This window comes from Ovis aries, chromosome 12, assembly GCF_016772045.2.
Source record: "Ovis aries strain OAR_USU_Benz2616 breed Rambouillet chromosome 12, ARS-UI_Ramb_v3.0, whole genome shotgun sequence".
Lineage (NCBI taxonomy): Eukaryota > Metazoa > Chordata > Mammalia > Artiodactyla > Bovidae > Ovis > Ovis aries.
The window spans coordinates 22,814,257-22,833,482 of NC_056065.1; the positions used below are offsets into that span (position 1 = coordinate 22,814,257).

General features: G+C 39.6%; 1 protein-coding gene across 1 annotated transcript in view; it reads left to right on the top strand.

Annotated features, from left to right (window-relative positions):
- The first annotated feature begins 3,218 nt into the window (after positions 1–3,218).
- Positions 3,219–19,226, top strand: part of IARS2 (isoleucyl-tRNA synthetase 2, mitochondrial) — a 48,210-nt gene continuing 32,202 nt past the window's right edge. Inside the window, exons 1-10 of the mRNA XM_027976279.3 lie at positions 3,219–3,614; positions 5,346–5,468; positions 10,018–10,177; positions 11,113–11,261; positions 11,346–11,395; positions 11,477–11,586; positions 11,905–11,995; positions 12,342–12,457; positions 16,747–16,916; positions 17,862–17,952. Of these exons, the coding sequence (XP_027832080.1) occupies positions 3,348–3,614; positions 5,346–5,468; positions 10,018–10,177; positions 11,113–11,261; positions 11,346–11,395; positions 11,477–11,586; positions 11,905–11,995; positions 12,342–12,457; positions 16,747–16,916; positions 17,862–17,952 (1,327 nt within the window). The 5' untranslated portion in view covers positions 3,219–3,347. The remainder of the gene's footprint in view (positions 3,615–5,345; positions 5,469–10,017; positions 10,178–11,112; positions 11,262–11,345; positions 11,396–11,476; positions 11,587–11,904; positions 11,996–12,341; positions 12,458–16,746; positions 16,917–17,861; positions 17,953–19,226) is intronic.

Genomic DNA, 19,226 nt, shown 5'->3' on the forward strand with positions numbered 1-19,226 from the left:
GAGCATGCGGCTAATTCCGCGCAGGCTCAGAACAGCTGCTTGCCCGTCGCCGGCTCTGACTCCCCACTTGCTCGGACTCTGCACTCCACTTTCCGGGTTTTCTTCAAGCTCTACGTAGGTGCCAGTCTCCTGAAGTCAAAACGAAAGGTGTATTAACTATTCAGGAATCATTCTGGCTTCAGGTGTCCTCCAATCCACTTTGTGTGCACAGTTCATCCTTAACATATTCGTCGGATTATTGATACCGCCCTGCGGCGGTGGGCCAGCTGCTTAACCTTCAAACCTTGGGCGTCCTGGACACCCCACCTTTGCTCTCCTAAAGAAAATTTTATGCAGAAGTGTGTTACTGAGGAGGGTGATGGGAGGGGGGTTCAGGGTTGGGAACTCAAGTACACCCGTGGAGGATTCACGTCAATGTATGGCAAAACCAATACAGTATTGTAAAGTAAAAAAAAAAAATTATAAATTAAAAAAAAAAACAATGTTAAAAAAAAAGAAGTGTGTTACTAGCGCTTACTTTTTTTTTTTTTTTAAAGCACTTACCAAATTCATAAAAGTGCCTGTGACTTTCATTTGCCTGATGGTAAGTCCTGGAAGGTTTTCTGTCTTCCTGGTAGAATGTACCATATTAGTTTTTTTGTTTTGTTTTGTTTTGTTTTTGAGGCATCGGGGAAAAAAAACAACCCAACCCTATCACGATTTTTATTGCACTGCCAAAAGTTAAAACAAGCCAAAACAAATATTGTCTGTATTTTTTTAGGCTGTATTTCTGGTGCACGGGAGAGCTGACCTGTGGTGAAAACAGCAATGTTTTTTATTTTTTTTCCCCAGTATTCAAAAGCATGGCACCGTGATTAGAATATGACAGCATAAAATAATATGGCAGAGTTAATAGCAAACGTATCAGTTGCAATAATAAAGGTAAAATGTTTAAACTCATCCATTTAAAGACAAATTCTCTGATTCATTAGAAAGCCAAACCCACTGTTTTATCAGAGTAGAATTCAGGCTAAGAAAAATTATCAAAGGGAACAAGGAGTTTGCATTGTTAAAAGTATCCTTCATATTAATAAAGATACTTTATTTTTAAACATTTTTAAATTAAATAAATAACCCATGACCATAGTCTCATTGCTCAAACAGAAAAAAACTGAAAGACTCCACAGCCATCTGCTCAGGCCTTTGCTTTTTACCCCCTAGTTTCATATGCTTTATTTTCTTTTCAGTTTTTTAAATTGAAGGAAGATTCATTAAATTCTATAGTGCTTTACAATTTTCAAAAATTTCATGCATAGTTTCATATAATCCCATAATAACATTTTTCTCTCTACTGCTATATTGCCCCATCACTAGTCTTTCTATATTTATGTCTGCTTCTTTTCTGTTTTATTGACTAGTTTGTTGTATATTTTAGATTCTATATATAAATGATATCACACAATATTTGTCTTTCTCTGACATTTCACTTAGTATAATGACCCCCAAGTTCATCCTTGTTGCTCAAATCACAAAATGTCATTCTTTTTTAAGGCTGAGTAATATTCCATTGTGTGGCAGGAGAAATATCAATAATCTCGATATGTAGATGACACCATCCTTATGGCAGAAACTGAAGAGGAACTGAAGAGCCTCTTTTTTTTTTTTTTTTTGAAGAGCCTCTTGAAGAAAGTGAAAGAGGAGACTGAAAAAGCTCGCTTTTTAAAACTCAACATTAAAAAAACCAGGATCATGGCATCCGGTTCCATCACTTCATGGCAAATAGATGGGGAAACAGTGACAGATTTTATTTTCTTGGTCTCCAAAACCACTGCAGATGGTGACTGCAGCCATGAAATTAAAAGATGCTTGCTTGGAAGAAAAGCTATGACCAACCTAGACAGCATATTATAAAGCAGAGACATTACTTTGACAACAAAGGTCGGTCTAGTCAAAGCTATGGTTTTTCCAGTAGTCACGTATGGATGTGAGAGTTCGACCATAAAGAAAGCTGAGGAGGGAAGACTTGATGCTTTTGATCTGTTGTAAGGCTCTGAGAACCGTGCCCTGAAAGGACATTCAGGGACAGCCTCTAGTGGACTGACAAATTTTATTATCCAGCTTCGCAGATATATGGTCTCAGGGAGCAGAGCATAAAGCAGACTGGCACGTAGCCTTTCTCGATAAAACATCAAAGCATTCAAGCATAAAATACAGTTCCCACCGTCCAAGACATAACATAGCTTTTGTGACACTCTAAAGGGAGTCTTATCATGAAACAACAGTCCTTGCTCCCAGAAACAGGGGGTCAGAAGGAAGCCTTTGAACACCTCAAGGCCGGGAGTATGGCCCTCCGTCATCCGTTCCCAGCCTTGGGCACTCGGTGAACGTTCATAACCCTTTGTTATGCTCGTTCTAGCTTCCAACCTTCATGAGTGGAGCAAATACATTTTCAGTATTTGCTTAAAGCCTTCCAGCTCCTCCACAATCTGTGGTGTTGGAGAAGACTCTTGAGAGTCCCTTGGACTGCAAGGAGATCAAACAGTCAACCCTAAAGGAAATCAGTCCTGAATATTCATTGGAAGGGCTGATGCTGAAGCTGAAGCTCCAATCCTTTGGCCACCTGATACGAAGAACTGACTCATTGGAAAAGACCCTGTTAACATTGAAGGCGGGAGAAGAAGGGATGACAAGAGGCTGAGACAGTTGGATGGCATCACCGACTGGATGGACATGAGTTTGAGCAATTTCTGGGAGTTGGTGATGGACAGGGAAGCCTGACGTGCTGCAGTTTCCATGGAACCGCAGAGTCTGATGTGACTGAGCTACTGAACTGAATTGGAAAATTGCAGTCCAAATGGATTGGAGATACGCTATACGTGTAAATTACATAGCAATTTTCGAAGACCTGGAATGAAGAAAAAGAATGTGAAATATTACATTTATAATTTTATGTTAATTACATGTTGAAGTGGTAATGTTGGTTATACTGGATTAAATAAAATAAACTTTAAAAGGAACGCGCCGTGATTGAAACGTGAGCTTGTGGCGCGGGCCACACCTCTTCCCGCCCTCGTAGTCAGCGCCGCTCCAGGGGAAGCTGCCGCCAAGATCCGAATGCGGATCAGTCCCCAGTCTTCCCAGGCCCGCGCCGCGCTCCCCGCCCCTTCCCCGCCCCGCCCCGCGCCGCGCTCCCCGCCCCTTCCCCGCCCCTTCCCTGCCCCGCGCGCGTGCGCACTCCCGTAAGGCTCGCTCCCGTGTTCTGGGCTCCGTGTTCTGGGCTCCGTGTTCTGGGCTCCCTGTTCCCACAAAGCCCGGCCGGAGGCGAGGCCCCGGCGCCCTCCCGGACGCAGGGGTTGGCCTGGCCCGCCATGCGTTGGGGGCTGTGCCCCCGCGGTCCGGGGGCAGCGGCCGTGGCCGCGGCCTGGAATTTGTGGGTGCCACCCCGCCTTCCTTGTCGACCGCGCTGGCGAGGGACAACCGGGAACCTTTTGGTGCGGTCAGTCACCGGAGCCAGTAACCAGCCGCAGAACTCGAGTAATGGCAGCTATCGGGACACGGTGTTGCTGCCGCAGACCAGCTTCCCCATGAAGCTGCTGGGCCGCCAGCAGCCCGACACGGAGCTGGAGATCCAGCAGGTACGGGCGGGCCTGCTCTCCGCGCGGGCCGCGAGCGGGGCCCCGGGAGGGGTCACGGGCCCTCCCTGGAGCCACGCCTGGGCTACCCACATCCCGGGCAGGGCAGGGCAGGGCAGGCCCGGCCGCAGGCTCCAGGCCCTTTTGGGCCAGAGATGTTGCGATCAGACCAGTGGGAATCATGCACTTCCCACAGGTTGTACTGGGTGAAAACAGGTGCAGAAACCTCTAGACAAGTCCACTAGAGATGGCGGGTTCCAGATCTGAATGCTAACCCGGGTCTCCCGCGTTGTTGGCAGAGCCACTTACCGTCTGAGCCACCAGGGAAGTCCAACGGTGAAACAGCTATGTTCAGATAGCATGGATGGAATATAAATGCCAGTTATAGCTTATAAAAAACTAGTCGAATTTGGGCTCTTTTCCAGTGATTTTGTTTACAGTAAATTAACATGTACACATATAAATAAAGATGCGATCATGAGAAGAAGATGAAGCTCACTTTTGTGGTATCAGTAGGGCCTTAGTTGGAAGGTGGCTTGTTTGAAGGGTCAGGCAGCCATGGTTACTTCATCTGAGTCCTCTTCCTCACCTGTGCTTCTGTCTCCTGTATTAAACTGAACTTTATAAGGCCAGAAATTCACTTGTTAGTTTGTGTAATTCTAGGGTCTTTAAAACTCCGTGATATTTTGGATATATTAGTTAAGTAAATATGCTTAGCTTAAATATTCTTATGCCAGCTCTCAGAGTTCTAGACTCACAAGCCCTTTTTGGCCATCTAGTTTTTTAAGTGTTCCATCCAGTACCTTCTGTATTTCCGGAATTGTGACACTTTCAGATATTTTCTTGTATAATCTTCACACCAGCTTGGTGGGTTGAATATTATTAACTTTTTTTTTTTTTCAAAGGAGAGAATAGGCCTACAAAGGCAAAGTGACTTGGCCAGCGTCACACAGAAGATGAGGGAAGGGGAGTGGGATTGCAATCAGTGTTTTTCCAGACTGAGAGTAGCAAGTGTTGAGGCCAGAGCATAGCAGGAATAAGATATGAGAGAAAGTGTGTGTGTGTGTGTGTGTGTGTGTGTGTGTGTGTGTGTGTGTGTGTGTTTGTGGTGGGGGATCTATGAGTTCTTCAACATGGAGTGGAGGGGGATGGAGTTTGTGTGATACTAAACCTTTGTAGGGCTTCCCAGGTGGAGCAGAGGTGAAGAATTTCTTGCCAGTGCAGGAGACACACGTTCAATCCCTGGATTGGGAAGATCCCCTGGAGGAGGGCATGGCAACCCACTGATTCTTGGCTAGACAGTCCCATGGACAGAGGAGCCTGGCAGGCTACACCCTATGCAAAGAGTCCGACATGACTGAGAGACTAAGCACAAACCTCTGTAGGGTCCTGTACACCTTCATGAAGAGCTTAGACTTTAAACTGAAGTCTGCAGGGGTAACTGTTGGAAAGTTTTAAGAGATAGGTACTCAGATGTGTATTTTATTTATTTTTTATGTTATTAGAAGGAGTGAAGTTTTTTTTTTTAATAAAATGTTCTTGACTTAGCAGTAGCAGCAGCAACAAACTTATTTTTTAATTGGAAGATGTGCATTTTAGAAAACTCACCTTGTGTTTTAGAGTTGAATATATTGGAATGTGATAGGAAATAAACTGGTGCTGAGTGTTATTTATGGCAAGATTAAAGTGTATGTGTTTATGTGATGTGTAGACATTATTGTTCTTTTTAAACAGAAATGTGGATTTTCAGAACTTTATTCATGGCAAAGAGAAAGAAAAGCGAAGACTGAATTTTGTCTTCATGATGGACCTCCTTATGCAAATGGTGACCCTCATGTTGGACATGCTTTAAATAAGGTAATTTATAATTTTGGTTATAAGATGTGAGGGAAAATCTTTATTTAAATACACTTTGGAAAAGAGTATATTCCAAGGTTATGGCAGTTACATAAATTTGCATTGACATAAACTAAAATGTCTTACTAGAAAGCAGCAATGAACAGTTTTAGTACTGTGTGAAAAATAACATCACTGGTATTTGCTTTGAACTTATTTTATGTTAATAAGTATCATATTATTCAATAAATAATTAATGAGTATCTGTTATGTGCCAGATATTGTCTAGACTCTGGGGATAGCAGTGAACAAAATAAGGATAAGTCCTGTCTTCATGGAGCTTGTGATCTAAACAGGAGGAAAGCACAGAAGGATAAGTAAAATGTTTAATATGGTTGATAGTTGCTAGAGACTGAATATTTGTCTCCCTCCCCCTGCAAATCATATGTTGAAACCTAATCTCTAATGGTGTGTGGAGATGGGGCCTTTGAGGGATGATTAGGTCAGAGAGCTCCCTTGTCCCCTTATGCTATGTGAGGTTACAGTGGGGAAAATGGGGGTGTGTGAACCAGAAAGCGGCCCTTACCAGATACTGAATTTGCCAGCCCCTTGATCTTGGACTCCACAACCTGTAGAATAGTGAGAAAGACATTTCTCCTATTTATGCCACCCCATTTATGCTAATTCTCAGACACTCTGCTGATGTCCAAGAATTGCTTGGTTGTATGTGTGGGAACCACCCCCCATACCACACACACAATTACACACACACATACAGACAGACATATACACACACATAGAAATTCTTCTCAACCCAAATTGACTAAAAGATAGTAATAAGTGCTTTAGAAGAAATAAAAGAAATGGAAAACTAATAGGGCAGGTCAGTTGGGCAAAGTGCAGTTTTATTAAATTGATCTGGGATGCCCCCTTCACTGAAAAGATGACATTCCTGTAAGGTCCTCAAGGAAGCAGGGGGGGTAAGCTGTGGAGTATTTGGGGTAAGTATAGCTAAGTGAAAGAGGAGAGTGAAAAAGCTGGCTTAAAACTCAGCGTTCAAAAAAACTAAGATCGTGGCATCAGGTCCCATCACTTCATGGCAAATAGAAGGGGAAAAAATGGAAATAGTGGCAGACTTTATTATCTTGGGCTCCAGAATCACTGTGGATGGTGACTGCAGCCATGAAATCAAAAGATGCTTGCTCCTTGGAAGAAAAGCTGTGATCAGCATAGACAGCATATTAAAAATCAGAGACATCAATTTGCTGACAAAGGCCCATATAGTCAAAGGTATAGTTTTTCCAGTAGTCGTGTGCAGATGTGAGCACCGAAGAATTAATGCTTTAGAACTGTGTTGCTGGAGAAAACTCTTGAGAGACCCTTGGACAGCAAGGAGATCAAACCATTTAATCCTAAAGGAAATCAATGCTGAATATTAATTGAAGGACAGGTGCTGAAGCTGAAACTTCAATACTTTGGCCATGGTGTGACAAGCCGACTCATTGGAAAAGACACTGATGCTGGGAAAGATTAAGGGTAGGAAGAGAAGGGGCAACAGATGAGATGGTTGGATGGCATCACTAACTCAGATTGAGCAGACTCCATGAGATAGTGAAAGACAAGGAAGCCTGGCATGCTTCAGTCTGTGGGGTTGCAAAGAGTCAGACACAACTTCATGACTAAACAACAGCAATAGCTAAGTGCTTCCCATGTGGTTCAAGTGGTAAGAAATCTGCCTGCCAATTCAGGAGACACAGCAGACACAGGTTAGACCCCTGGGTTGGGAAGATCCCCTGGAGTAAGAAATGACAACACACTCCATTTGTGTGTGTACTGAGCATACACACACACACAGTGCCACATACAAAGACTTGAGGTGAATTTTCTTGGTGTGTTTGAGGAGGATAAACTGAGGTTTTGGTATCAGGGTGATGCTGGCCTTCCAGAATGAAGGCTTCCTGCCCTCATCACTATTTTGGTTTCTATTGCTAAAATTTTTTTTGCCAATTGCAAAATTTCAGAGAGGTTGAATCATAACAAATTCTTCTATGTCTGGCTTCTTTTACTTGTGCAGTGTTTGATATTCATACATGCTGTTATGATGTCAATAGTTGATTCCGTTTTAGTTGTTAATAATTGTAGAGAAGCATTCCATTTAGAGAGTGTACCACAATTTATTTACTATTTTTTTCAGCCCTTTATTTTTATGTCTACTTTAATGGAAAGTTTGGAGAGGGCATGACCTTGGACATCTGTCTGTATTTTCACCACCAGAAATCTGGTTACTGAACAAGTCAGTATTGCTCTTAGAGCAGAATTCTATTATAATATGTATTACATATTGTATTAGACCTTCCATGGCGGCTCAGAGAGTAAAAAGTCTGCCTGCAATGCAGGAGACCTGGGTTCGATCCCTGGGTTGGGAGGATCCCCTGGAGGAGGGCATGGCAACCCACTCCAGTATTCTTGCCTGGAGAATCCCCATGGACAGAGGAGCCTGGTGGGCTACAGTCCACGGGGTCCCTGAGAGTCAGACATGACTGAACAACCATCACTTTCTTTTACATTTACTTTCTTTCATTGTATTAGACCATTTAATTGTATTGAAAACGTCTAAAACTTTTGAGATGTTACACATATTGCACATTCCTTGGTGTGAAGTCTGCTTGCTTCCACAGAGGCCAAATCATGCTGCTTGATAGGTCATTTTCAAATTATTAGGCATATTACATCAGATGGTGAAAAAAGCATTTATTTCTTTTCATGGACAGAACTGAAGTGCTTTTTTTTTTTTAAGTATACACTATTTCAAAGCAATTTCTTTCAAATTTTAGTTAGAGTTTATATTTGAAGTAATTATAGATTCAGGTGCATTCGTTAAGAAAAAAATAGAGAGGATTCATATACATTTTACCCAATTTTCCCAGTGGTAAAATCCTGCAAAACTGCAGTACTGTATCATAACCAGAATGTTACATTGATACATTCAAGATACCAAACATTTCCATCAAGAATCCCTCATGCTGCTCTTTCATAGCTATATTTATTTCCCTCTTTTCCCAGCATCTCCTTAACTGTTCTCTACATCTGTATTTTTGTCATTTTAAGAATTCTGTATAAATGTAATCAACAGTTTTGGGGGATTAACTTTTTTCACTCAGTGGTATATATTGTATATTTATATCTCAGTTTGGACTAGCCAGTTTTGATGCTTATTACTGCTGGTGGCTAGTAAGCACTGTATAAGACATCACAGTCTGGAGCATATGTGCCTGCTTTCCTTTATTCAGGTAAGTACTTGTAGAATAGGGTGTGTATGCTTAGTCGCTCAGTCGTGTTCGATTCTTGTGACCCTGTAGACTGTAGCCCGCCAGACTCTTCTGTCCATGAGATTCTCCAGGCAAGAATACTGGAGTGGGTTGCCACTTCCTTCTCCAGGGGATCTTCCTGACCCAGGAATCGAACCCAGGTCTCCTACATTGCAGGCGGATTCTTTACCGACTGAGCTATGAATAGTGGCAGTCACCGTTCTAAATGCTGGGAGTTTACAGATGAAGACAGATGGGATCTCTGATTTCAAAGAGTTTATATTTTCCAGGAAGGGACAGATAAATAAATAAAACAACATCAAATAGGGATAAATAGGAAGGATGTTATTTATATTGATTGGTGTAATATACATAACATAGAGTGTACAAATCTTAAGTATGTATCAGTAGATGAATGTTTTTGTTGCACGACTACCTCCAGATCGCAAGGCCCCCTGCCCTTTGGTAAGAAGTCTGAAGGAGTTTTACATAGAAGGTGTGAGAGGAATGTGTATTATCTTTTCTACTTTTGAGAGACATGGAAGGGAAGATATATTTTTCTGGACTATTGCATTATTTAATTTTGGGAAGAAGGAATTGAGCCTGGAGCCAGATCTGTCCTTTGGCTTTGAGCCTCCATTTTTTAGTGGGTATATATATATTTTTTAATTTGCTGCCCACTAGTATCTTAAGATGAGCTAGGAAACAGTTACAGAACTTTACTAAGAGATCTACTGTTTTATTTAGGGTTTTAGTAGTAACAGAGGTAAGCATAATATTTCATACTCTAAGGGCATTATAAATTCTGCCATGATTCTTTAATATTTATAAGCTAAATATACATAATATTATATATAATATTGGATTATTTACATAAATAATTTTTCTCCATGAGAGTAAAGCAAAATGTAATTTTTTACTCAGATTTTTAGGAAGTTCAGATTATTTCTTAAAATGGTAGTGTGGATTGCTTATTTGCATTCTCCAACTTAAAAAAAAATTAGTAATCTTGGATATAATGTTTTTTGCTTTGAAATCTTTTGTAATTTGATTTCTTCCTGGGGGAGTTAATGACATTTTAAAAATCAGATACTTGTTATGCTTGTATTTCTGTAGAACATAAGTTGGTAGGTTTAATAGGTAATCCTGTATAAATCCTTTAGAGTTGGATTTTATTAGTGTTTTAAAGTGATACTAAGAGAACATAAGTTGTAGGCCACATGCTTTTCGTATGAATGATGATTATCATTTCATCTTTGCAGATTTTGAAAGACATAGCCAATCGATACCATATGATGAGAGGTTCCAAAATACATTTTGTGCCAGGCTGGGATTGTCACGGGTTACCCATTGAAATGAAAGTATTATCAGAACTTGGTGGAAAAGCTCAGAATCTTTCAGCTATGGAAATTAGAGAGAAAGGTAAGTAATCTCTATTTCTGTTTTAAAATGTTATTTGTAAACCATAGTTCCTTGGGAAAGTCAGGACTTTATCAAAGATACCTGTTGCTTTTTTGTTTTTTGCTATTATTTTTTCGCTTATAATGAGATCAGTTGGAAACGACTGTGTCACAGAAAATTCAGATTTTGTGTAATTTACTTTTGTGAGAACTTATGTTCACAAATGAAGGAAAGTTTTGTGAGCAACGTCCAAGTACATGTTTCAATTCTTTGGTCCTCACGTTTTGTTGAAATTATTATTTTGGTTATGGTTTTTATTTACTTTCTTGGCTAGAACCTGTTGACCTATTTTAGGTCCTAAACCAAAAGTAAATTTTAAATTAAAATTTTTTTAGAAGTCTCTTTTTCGGTCCTTTCCTTCAGTAGAATGAGTCAAAGAGGACTCGTCTGTTCTTATCTGTTAAATTATTGTATAATTGGATATGATTTTGAAGATCTCATACTTCCTTGTGGAACAGTATGATTGGTTACACTAATTAATTTTGTGTGTGTGTGTGTGTATATAGTGAAATAATTATTCTCTGACCTTTTCTTAAATTATCAAGTAAGAGTAGCTTTTCCAGTCTGTTTTTTTTAAATGTAAGATCATTTTATGATCTCTGAATAATGGAAGAGAAGGTAACAAAATTTTAACTTTTGAAATTTTAGTTAACTTTAGAATTTGTTGTAGGTATCTGCTGAATACTTTGACCTTTAGGATAACTTTACTTTTAAACATTTTTATAGTCTAAATTTGGTATAATACCTGCATTTAGAGAGGTGCATGCTAAGCTGTGTTCAAGAATTTTAACTCATTTTCAAATTGTGTGTGATATTTGCATTTAGAGAGATACATGCTAAACCGTGTTCAAGAATTTTAACTCATTTTCAAAATGCTTTTTGTTTACTGATTTTAGCTAGATCATTCGCCAAAGCAGCAATTGAGAAACAGAAATTGGCATTTATTCGATGGGGAATAATGGCAGATTGGAATAATTGCTACTATACTTTTGATGGAAGATACGAGGCTAGGCAGTTGAGAATTTTCTACCAAATGTATGATAAGGTAATAAAGTTTTTTTTTTTCCTTTGAGTACGTTGAATTACATGTTACAGAATTCCAGTTTTCATATATATTTGTCTTTTATAGGGCTTGATTTATCGATCTTACAAACCTGTGTTTTGGTCTCCTTCATCAAGGTATTTATGTGTTTTGGGTAGCTAAAGTGGAGAATTTTGTGGGACTTCCAAATGTTTATGTTTAATGTTTTTAAACCTTAGGACTGCATTGGCTGAAGCAGAACTTGAATATAATCCAGAGCACGTCAGTCGCTCAGTATATGTAAAATTCCCTCTCCTGAAACCTTCTCCTAAGTTGGCATCTCTTCTAGGTAAGATTTATCCGTTGTTTACTACTACTATTACTACTACTAAGTCGCTTCAGTCGTGTCCGACTGTACGACCCCATGGATGGCAGCCCACCAGGCTCCCCCGTCCCTGGGATTCTCCAGGCAAGAACACTGGAGTGGGGTGCCAGTTCCTTCTCCAATGCATGAAAGTGAGAAGTGAAAGTGAAGTTGCTCAGTCGTCTCCGACTCTTCGTGACCCCATGGTTGCCATTGCCTTCTCCGATCCGTTGTTTAAGTTTATTAAATTTAAGGAATTAAAACATTTGGTTTGCTAGCATATTTGAAATTTTGTTTTCACAGATGGTTCATCTCCTGTTAGTTTTTTAGTGTGGACCACACAGCCTTGGACAATTCCAGCCAATCAAGCTGTTTGTTACATGCCGGAATCAAAGTAGGTATATTGCAGCAATTTTTGTTTTATCCAGAAATAGGATCAGTTCCATTTTTTAGCATTATTTTGATCTTATTGCATCCTCATTATCCTCTTAAAATTAGTGACTTATCACTTAGTTTTTATGTTCATATAGATTTTATTAAGCTTTAGAGAATTCTACTTAAGACCTTATTTTCCAGCTTCTTTGGAAAAGAAAACAGAAATGTAAGGAATGAAGTCCTTTGAAAATAGTACTTTTTTTATCTTAAAGTTAGTTTTTCTAAAGTGATATAGAACGTTTAAAATGTTATCTCTGGTTTTTCCTTTTTCATTGTTAGTAGCTTACTTCTCAATTTTATTTTAGGTATGCTGTTGTGAAGTGTTCCTCATCCGGAGACTTGTACATTCTCGGTGCAGATAAAGTAACATCTGTTGCTTCTACTTTGGGAACAACATTTGAAGTTATTTCAACATTTTCAGGTGAGGATTTGCAGATATTCTGACAGTCAAAGTCGTCAAAATACTGGGTTGATCTGAGTTCAGTACCTTGCTGAACATTGCTCGTTGTAAATAAAACGAATATGGCTTCTTCCTTTCTAGAATGTATTTTATATTGATCAAACTGAAGGAGAATATACATTAAACATGATAGGAGCATAGAAAATATGAACCTTGACAAAGTCACAATAGTTGAAAAAAATATTTTTGACAAATATCCAGTGGAAAATTAGAAAAATGTCCTCTATGCAGTATAAAATGTACAAATTTTCCTTTAAATTTTTATTCAAAAGTAAATTACTGAAAATTATTTTTATCTGATTTGATCGAAAGAGCAAGGAAGGAAATAAATCTTTTTATTTTGGGGTATATGATTTTAATAAGGAAATTGAATAAATTCTAAAAGTTATTTCCAAGATAGCATTTCTATCAAAAGAATCCTTAGTAAGCTATGATTTGGGACTCCGAAAGTAGTGGCTGATTTTGAAATAAAACTGTGGAAACCTAGGGAAGTTTAAAATTACCTTTGATCTTTAGGTATATCTTTGAGTTTCTTATGAAAGAAAAAAGATCACAAGTTAGAGATACTCAAAAATGGAAAGATTGTCCAGCTAAATAGAGAAGACCTCAAAATGTATCAGTTCAGATATAAGCCAGTTAGAGGTTTAAACAATCTAAACAAAAATCGATAAGTTTTTAATGTCAAAGGCATAAAAGAAGCTGAAGCTGCAGAATGTTTAGTATTTAATACCATTTGTATCTTACTGCATTCGGTAAGTTAGAGGTAAGTTAGAGGATCTGATATATTCTTTAGTCCATACCCTTCACTCACCTCTTTTTTTAAAAAAATTGATATATAGCATTGTATTAGTTTTAGGCGTTTGGTATAATGATTTAATATTTATATGCATTGTGAGATGATCATCATAATAAATCTAGTTAACATCATCATCACACAGTTACAAAGTTTTTTTCCTTGTGATGAGAACTTTTAAGGTCTCTTCTCTTCAGTTCAGTCACTCAGTCGTGACTCTTTGCGACCCCATGGACTACAGCATGCCAGGCTTCCCTGTCCATCACTAACTCCCAGAGCTTACTCAAACTCATGTCCATTGAGTTGGTGATGCCATCCAACATCTCATCCTCTGTCGTCCCCTTCTCCTGCCTTTAATCTTTCCCAGCATCAGGGTCTTTTCAAATGAATCAGTTCTTCACATCAGGTGGCCTAAGTATTGGAGTTTCAGCTTCAGCATCAGCCCTTCCAATGAATATTCAGGACTGATGTCCTTTAGGATGGACTGGTTGGATCTCCTTGCAGTCCAAGGGACTCTCAAGAGTCTTCTCCAACACCACAGTTCAAAAGCATCAATTCTTTGGTGTTCAGTTTTCTTTATAGTCCTTCTCTCGTATCCATACATGGCTACTGGAAAAACTATAGCTTTGACTAGCTGGGCCTTGTTAGCAAAGTAATTTCTTGCTTTTTAATATGTTGTCTAGGTTGGTCATAACTTTTCTTCCAAGGAGCAAGCACCTTTTAATTTCACGGCTGCAGTCACCACCTGCAGTGATTTTGGAGCCCCCCAAAATAAAGTCCGTCACTGTTTCCATTTTTCTCCATCTGTTTGCCATGAAGTGATGGGACCAGGTGCCATGATCTTAGTTTTCTGAATGTTGAGTTTTAAGCCACCTTTTTCACTCTCCTCTTTCACTTTCATCAAGAGGCTTTTTAAGAGGCTCTGTTCTCTAAGTAGCTTTAAAATATACAATATAGTATTATTAATCACAGCCCACCTCTTTTTTAAGTGCAGAAGATAGTAACAGACTTCATTGACATTTTAGATATTGTTACAGAAGTTGAATGGCATGCTCAAAAGGTTTGTGAAAGTATAAGGTTAAATTTAAAGATCCTTTTTCTAGACTGCTTAACTGTTTCAAATTATCACTTTGTGGAGAGTTGATGGATTGCCATTTTGAGCCACCATGTTTCAGAGCAATTTGTATACTTTTCATTTCTGGCTGAATAATCTAGGAATAGGTGGCTTTCTATTTACTAAAGTAGTAGGAATGTTGAACAGCTAAAATGGAACATTTTCTTTGGGATAGATTTTCTTTCCAGAAAGAAATGTAAATTGCTTCTTACTAATTATCTGGGGATCTTTGTTGGGAGGTGAGGAAGAGTATTAAGTATTATAAGCACTAAGTATTGGGGTTAAAGGAAAGTTCATAGATGAAATTTACTTTGCTCCAAAGCTGTGGTTTCCATACTAAAAATGTGTAAAGAGTACAGCACAAGTTTGTAGAGACTGGTGTTACTTGTCAATCTGATTTCGAGAAAAGAAATCAAAACACAAACTAAAGAGTTGATTTCTGTAAAAATCAGTGCTGACCATTGTCTCTTTTAACAGCATTAAAATTTGCATGGAAAAGAATGCATCCTAAAGTAATTTTCCTAGTAATTCAGGTATTTCCTGGTTATAAATGCCAAGTCATCCAAGTGAGACAGCAAGAAAGGCTTGTGATTTTCTTCAGAAAAGGGAATTTTGTCAGGATTTTATAAGGAAATGTCAGTTTTTCTCACACCTGTTACCATAGTGCTGTTTTAAGCAAAATGAAATCAGCAAAAGAGCTGTCTTTTCTATGAAATGTCCAAAGTTAAAAGACTTGTGTTCCGGTGGTATGACTAGGCGGTGCAGTTTTTATTGCTCTGTGGCTAGAAAAAAGGATCATAGAAGTGGAGAAATTTATAAAGGCAGGTTTTTTTTAGGTTAAATATCATTTAGCTTGGAAAGATGAAGAATGATTTGTGGGGAATATCTGAGGCATAAGGGGGCCGTTAACCATTCTTCAGTTATTAGTGCTAAAGACTAGATAGAATAAACAGACCTATTTAGTATGTTGGGTAAGTGGATGGGTAGAACCAGTGAATCATTTTAAAGCTTGAAACTGTTTTTAGAGTGTGTGAAAGAAAGATTAGTTTGTGGAGCTCAACTCAAGAGGCAGTAAAGTTGGGAAACAGTAATGGTGTAGAGGGCTTCCCTGGTGCTTCTGCTGCTGCTGCTGCTAAGTTACTTCAGTCATGTCCGGTTCTGTGCGACCCCATAGACGGCAGCCCACCAGGCTCCCCCATCCCTGGGATTCTCCAGGCAAGAACGCTGGAGTGGGTTGCCATTTCCTTCTCCAGTGCATGAAAGTGAAAAGTGAAAGTGAAGTCGCTCAGTCGTGTCCAACTCTTAGCCACCCCGTGAACTGCAGCCCACCAGGCTCCTCCATCCGTGGGATTTTCCAGGCAAGAGTACTGGAGTGGGGTGCCATGCCTTCTCCGTCCCTGGTGCCTCAGTAATAAAGAATCCGCCTGCAGTGCAGGAGATGCAGGTTTGATCCCTGGATCAGGAAGGTCCCCTGGAGGAGGAAGTGGCAACCACTCCAGTATTCTTGCCTGGGAAATCCTGTGGACAGAGGAGCCTGGAAGGCTATAGTCCATGGGTTTATAAAGAGCCAGACATGACTTAGTGATTACATGATAACAACAGTGACAGAAAACTTCAGAGATGATGGCTATGGTGTATTATTAAAGGGAGCTGGAGTTATATAGAATATTAGAGTCAGACTTGCCTTGGAACTTGAATTCAGTCATTTGTTAGCCATATTACCTCAGATAAAGTGCCTGTGTTTTCTTGTTTTCTGATTTGTAAATTGGAGATAATGTTGGCTGTTTTGAACTATTATGAGGTGAGGTAAGAGTTTATGTTGAGTCCAGTATCCAGTGGGTACCCAGTAACTGTCAGGTATTATTTATCAGATCTTACCTTTTCAGGGTAACATGAAAAGCCACAATGAGTTCCCACAGAGATAGTATTAGGACCTGCTGGTCGTTGACCCATTGATTGAAAATTTTTTTGTCCTCTGTTCTAAAAGGCACATAACTGTACATAAATTAGAGAAATGTTCTCAGGTTCATTTGATTATCTATTTAATTTTAATAATTACCAATAAAGCATTTACAGTGCAGCAAGTATTGTGATATGTTACCCAAAATGCTTAACATGCATCAACCAGTGTATCCTCACAGCAGACCTGTGAGATACAAACTGTAATCACTTACATTTTTAGATTCCTGAAAGTCACAGAAGAAGTAAAAGGGAAAGCCAGAATTCGAGCCCAGCCTTGTCTCAGATTTTGCTGTTCTCAGCCTGATGTCTGTAGCTTTCCTTCAAGAGGTGGAAGAATTGCCATATAAAATAACTCTCGGTTGTGGTTTTCTTTCCCCACAGGTGTGGACTTGGGAAATGGTACTTGTGCTCATCCTTTAATTTCCGAGAGGGAGTCTCCTCTTTTGCCTGCCAATCATGTGACCATGACCAAAGGGACAGGGCTGGTTCACACAGCCCCGGCTCATGGCATGGAAGATTACAGTGTAGCTTCTCAGCACAACTTGTCCACGGTACTGCTCCGCTTTTTTCCTTTTTAATCATTGCTTGTGTAGAATTGAAGTGATAAACCCTAACATCTTTACTTTTTGATAATAAGTGATAATTTTTGTCTTCATAGTTAAGTTGTGAAATGCTTTTGTGCAATAAACCTCGTTAGCTCATACTAATTAAGAATCATTTCTTAGAATCAGCACAGAATTGGCACAGAGTTGAAATCGAAGAATACATAGTAAATGGGGGCATTTTTTTTTCCCAAGTATTAAGTCACGTAGACAGATTACTTTCAAGCACTGAAAAATGGCAAGTGGGTTTTGCTTATGTGCATGCGTGCTTAAGTCGCTCAGTCATGTTCAACTCTTTGCAACCCTGGGGACTGTAGCACCCCAGGCTCCTCTGTCCATGGGATTTCGAAGGCAAGAATACTGGAGTGGGTTGCCATTTCCTGCTCCAGGGGATCTTCCCTGACCCAGGGATCAAACCCGCATCTCCTGTGTCTCTTGCATTTGCAGGTGGATGCTTTACCACCGAGCCACCTGGGATACTAGATAGTTCAAAAGAGCCATTTTTTTCAGACTAAACCATCCTCTCAAAATTTATTTTACACATGAGTTACTTAGCAAGTTTTTCCATTTAGTTAAGGACAAGTTTCAAAGTCATCACAGTGTATATACACTGCCACAGATCTGTAAGTTAACAGAAGTTTTTAGTATATCTTGTTACTTTTTATTATTAAATTTTAGGTATGTGCTTTAGTAATACAGTTTGCCTTTTTGGTGATTTAAGTGTTTAAATTCACAAATTCTGATTGACTAAGAAGTGGTACCTAAATTTTCAGTACAGTGAAAGACTAGACTATAATGAGATGTTTTATACATTATATATTGTTTTGCCAGATATTGTCATAAGATAGAAAGTCTTGATGCTTTATTTTAATTGTTCAGAACGACTCTTTGTAGGATTGTTTGGTGAATGAAGATGGAGTTTTCACAGATGCTGCGGGTCCTGAACTTCAAAACAAAGCTGTTCTTAAAGAGGGAACAGATGCAGGTGAGTCCTGTATATGTTAATATTGTATTTTTTTTTTCTTTTTTTTTTATGTTGGTATTGTAAATACGCATTTTCTGAGAAGCAACCAGCATTAATCTTTGCTAACAGTTCTCTCATCTTGCACTTTGAACAGAAGCAAAAAGCTGAAATTATATTTTATTTTGCCATGTTTTAAAATGGAATTTGGCACTTTTTCATCTTTCACTTTGAATTGTCCTACTTGTTTAACCAAATCAGGGCAGTCAGCAGGGAGTGGTGTTGTTTTAGAACAGTAGAGATAGTCATCAGAAGTATTAGTTTTGTGGAAGGATGAAGTCAACCTTTGGGCTAGATGTTGACTGAATCAAACACTCTCACTCCTCTTGTAACTCTTATATCACTGACCTACACTATGAACACCTTTCTTTGCCCGCACCACGACTAAGGCCAATTGGATCTGGTATATTAATTCTCCTAGGCTCTTGTCACAAACTACTATAAATTTGGTGGCTAGAACAAGAGAAACTTACTCTCTCGCAGTTCTGGAGGCTAGAAGTCTGAAGTCAAGGTGTCAGCCAGGCTCTGCTCCCTCTGAAAGCTCTGTGAAAAAGTCCTTCTTTGCCTCTGCCTAGCTTCTGTTGGCTCCGGTAATCCTGGGCTTTCCTTGGTTTACAGCTGTATCACTCCAATCTGCCTCCACTGTCCCCTGTCACTTGCTCTGTGTGTCTCTTCTCTGTGTATTCTTTCTTCTTCTTTCAAGGACAGGCGTTGGAATTAGGGCCCACTCTAATCCAGTGTGGGTGGTTTAGTCACTTAGCCGTGTCAGACTCTTTGTGACCCCATGGACTGTAGCTCGCCAGGCTCTTCTGTCCATGGGGTTTTCCAGGCAAGAATGCTGGAGTGGGTTGCCGTTTCCTTCTCCAGGGGATCTTCCTGACCCAGGGATTGAACTCACATCTCCTGTGTCTCCTGTATCACAGGCAGATTCTTTACCCACTGAGCTATCAGGGAGGTCCAGTGTGACCCCATCTTAGTTGCAGACTGCATCTACAAAGGCCCTATTTCCAAACAAGGTCACAGTCACAGGTCGTAGGGGCAAGGACTTAGGGGGCAAAATTCAAGCCAGTAAACCTGGTTTCTTTGGATTACCTGGAGACCATTTTAAGATTCATAGTATGAGAGACTGTGACTCTGGATTTGAGATGTAGAGTTCTAGGTGTGTTCTCTCGTCTTTGAGAAGAGCCCCTGGGAATGGCATACTTTGGTGTCTGATGAAGGTTTTACAGTTTCTGCTT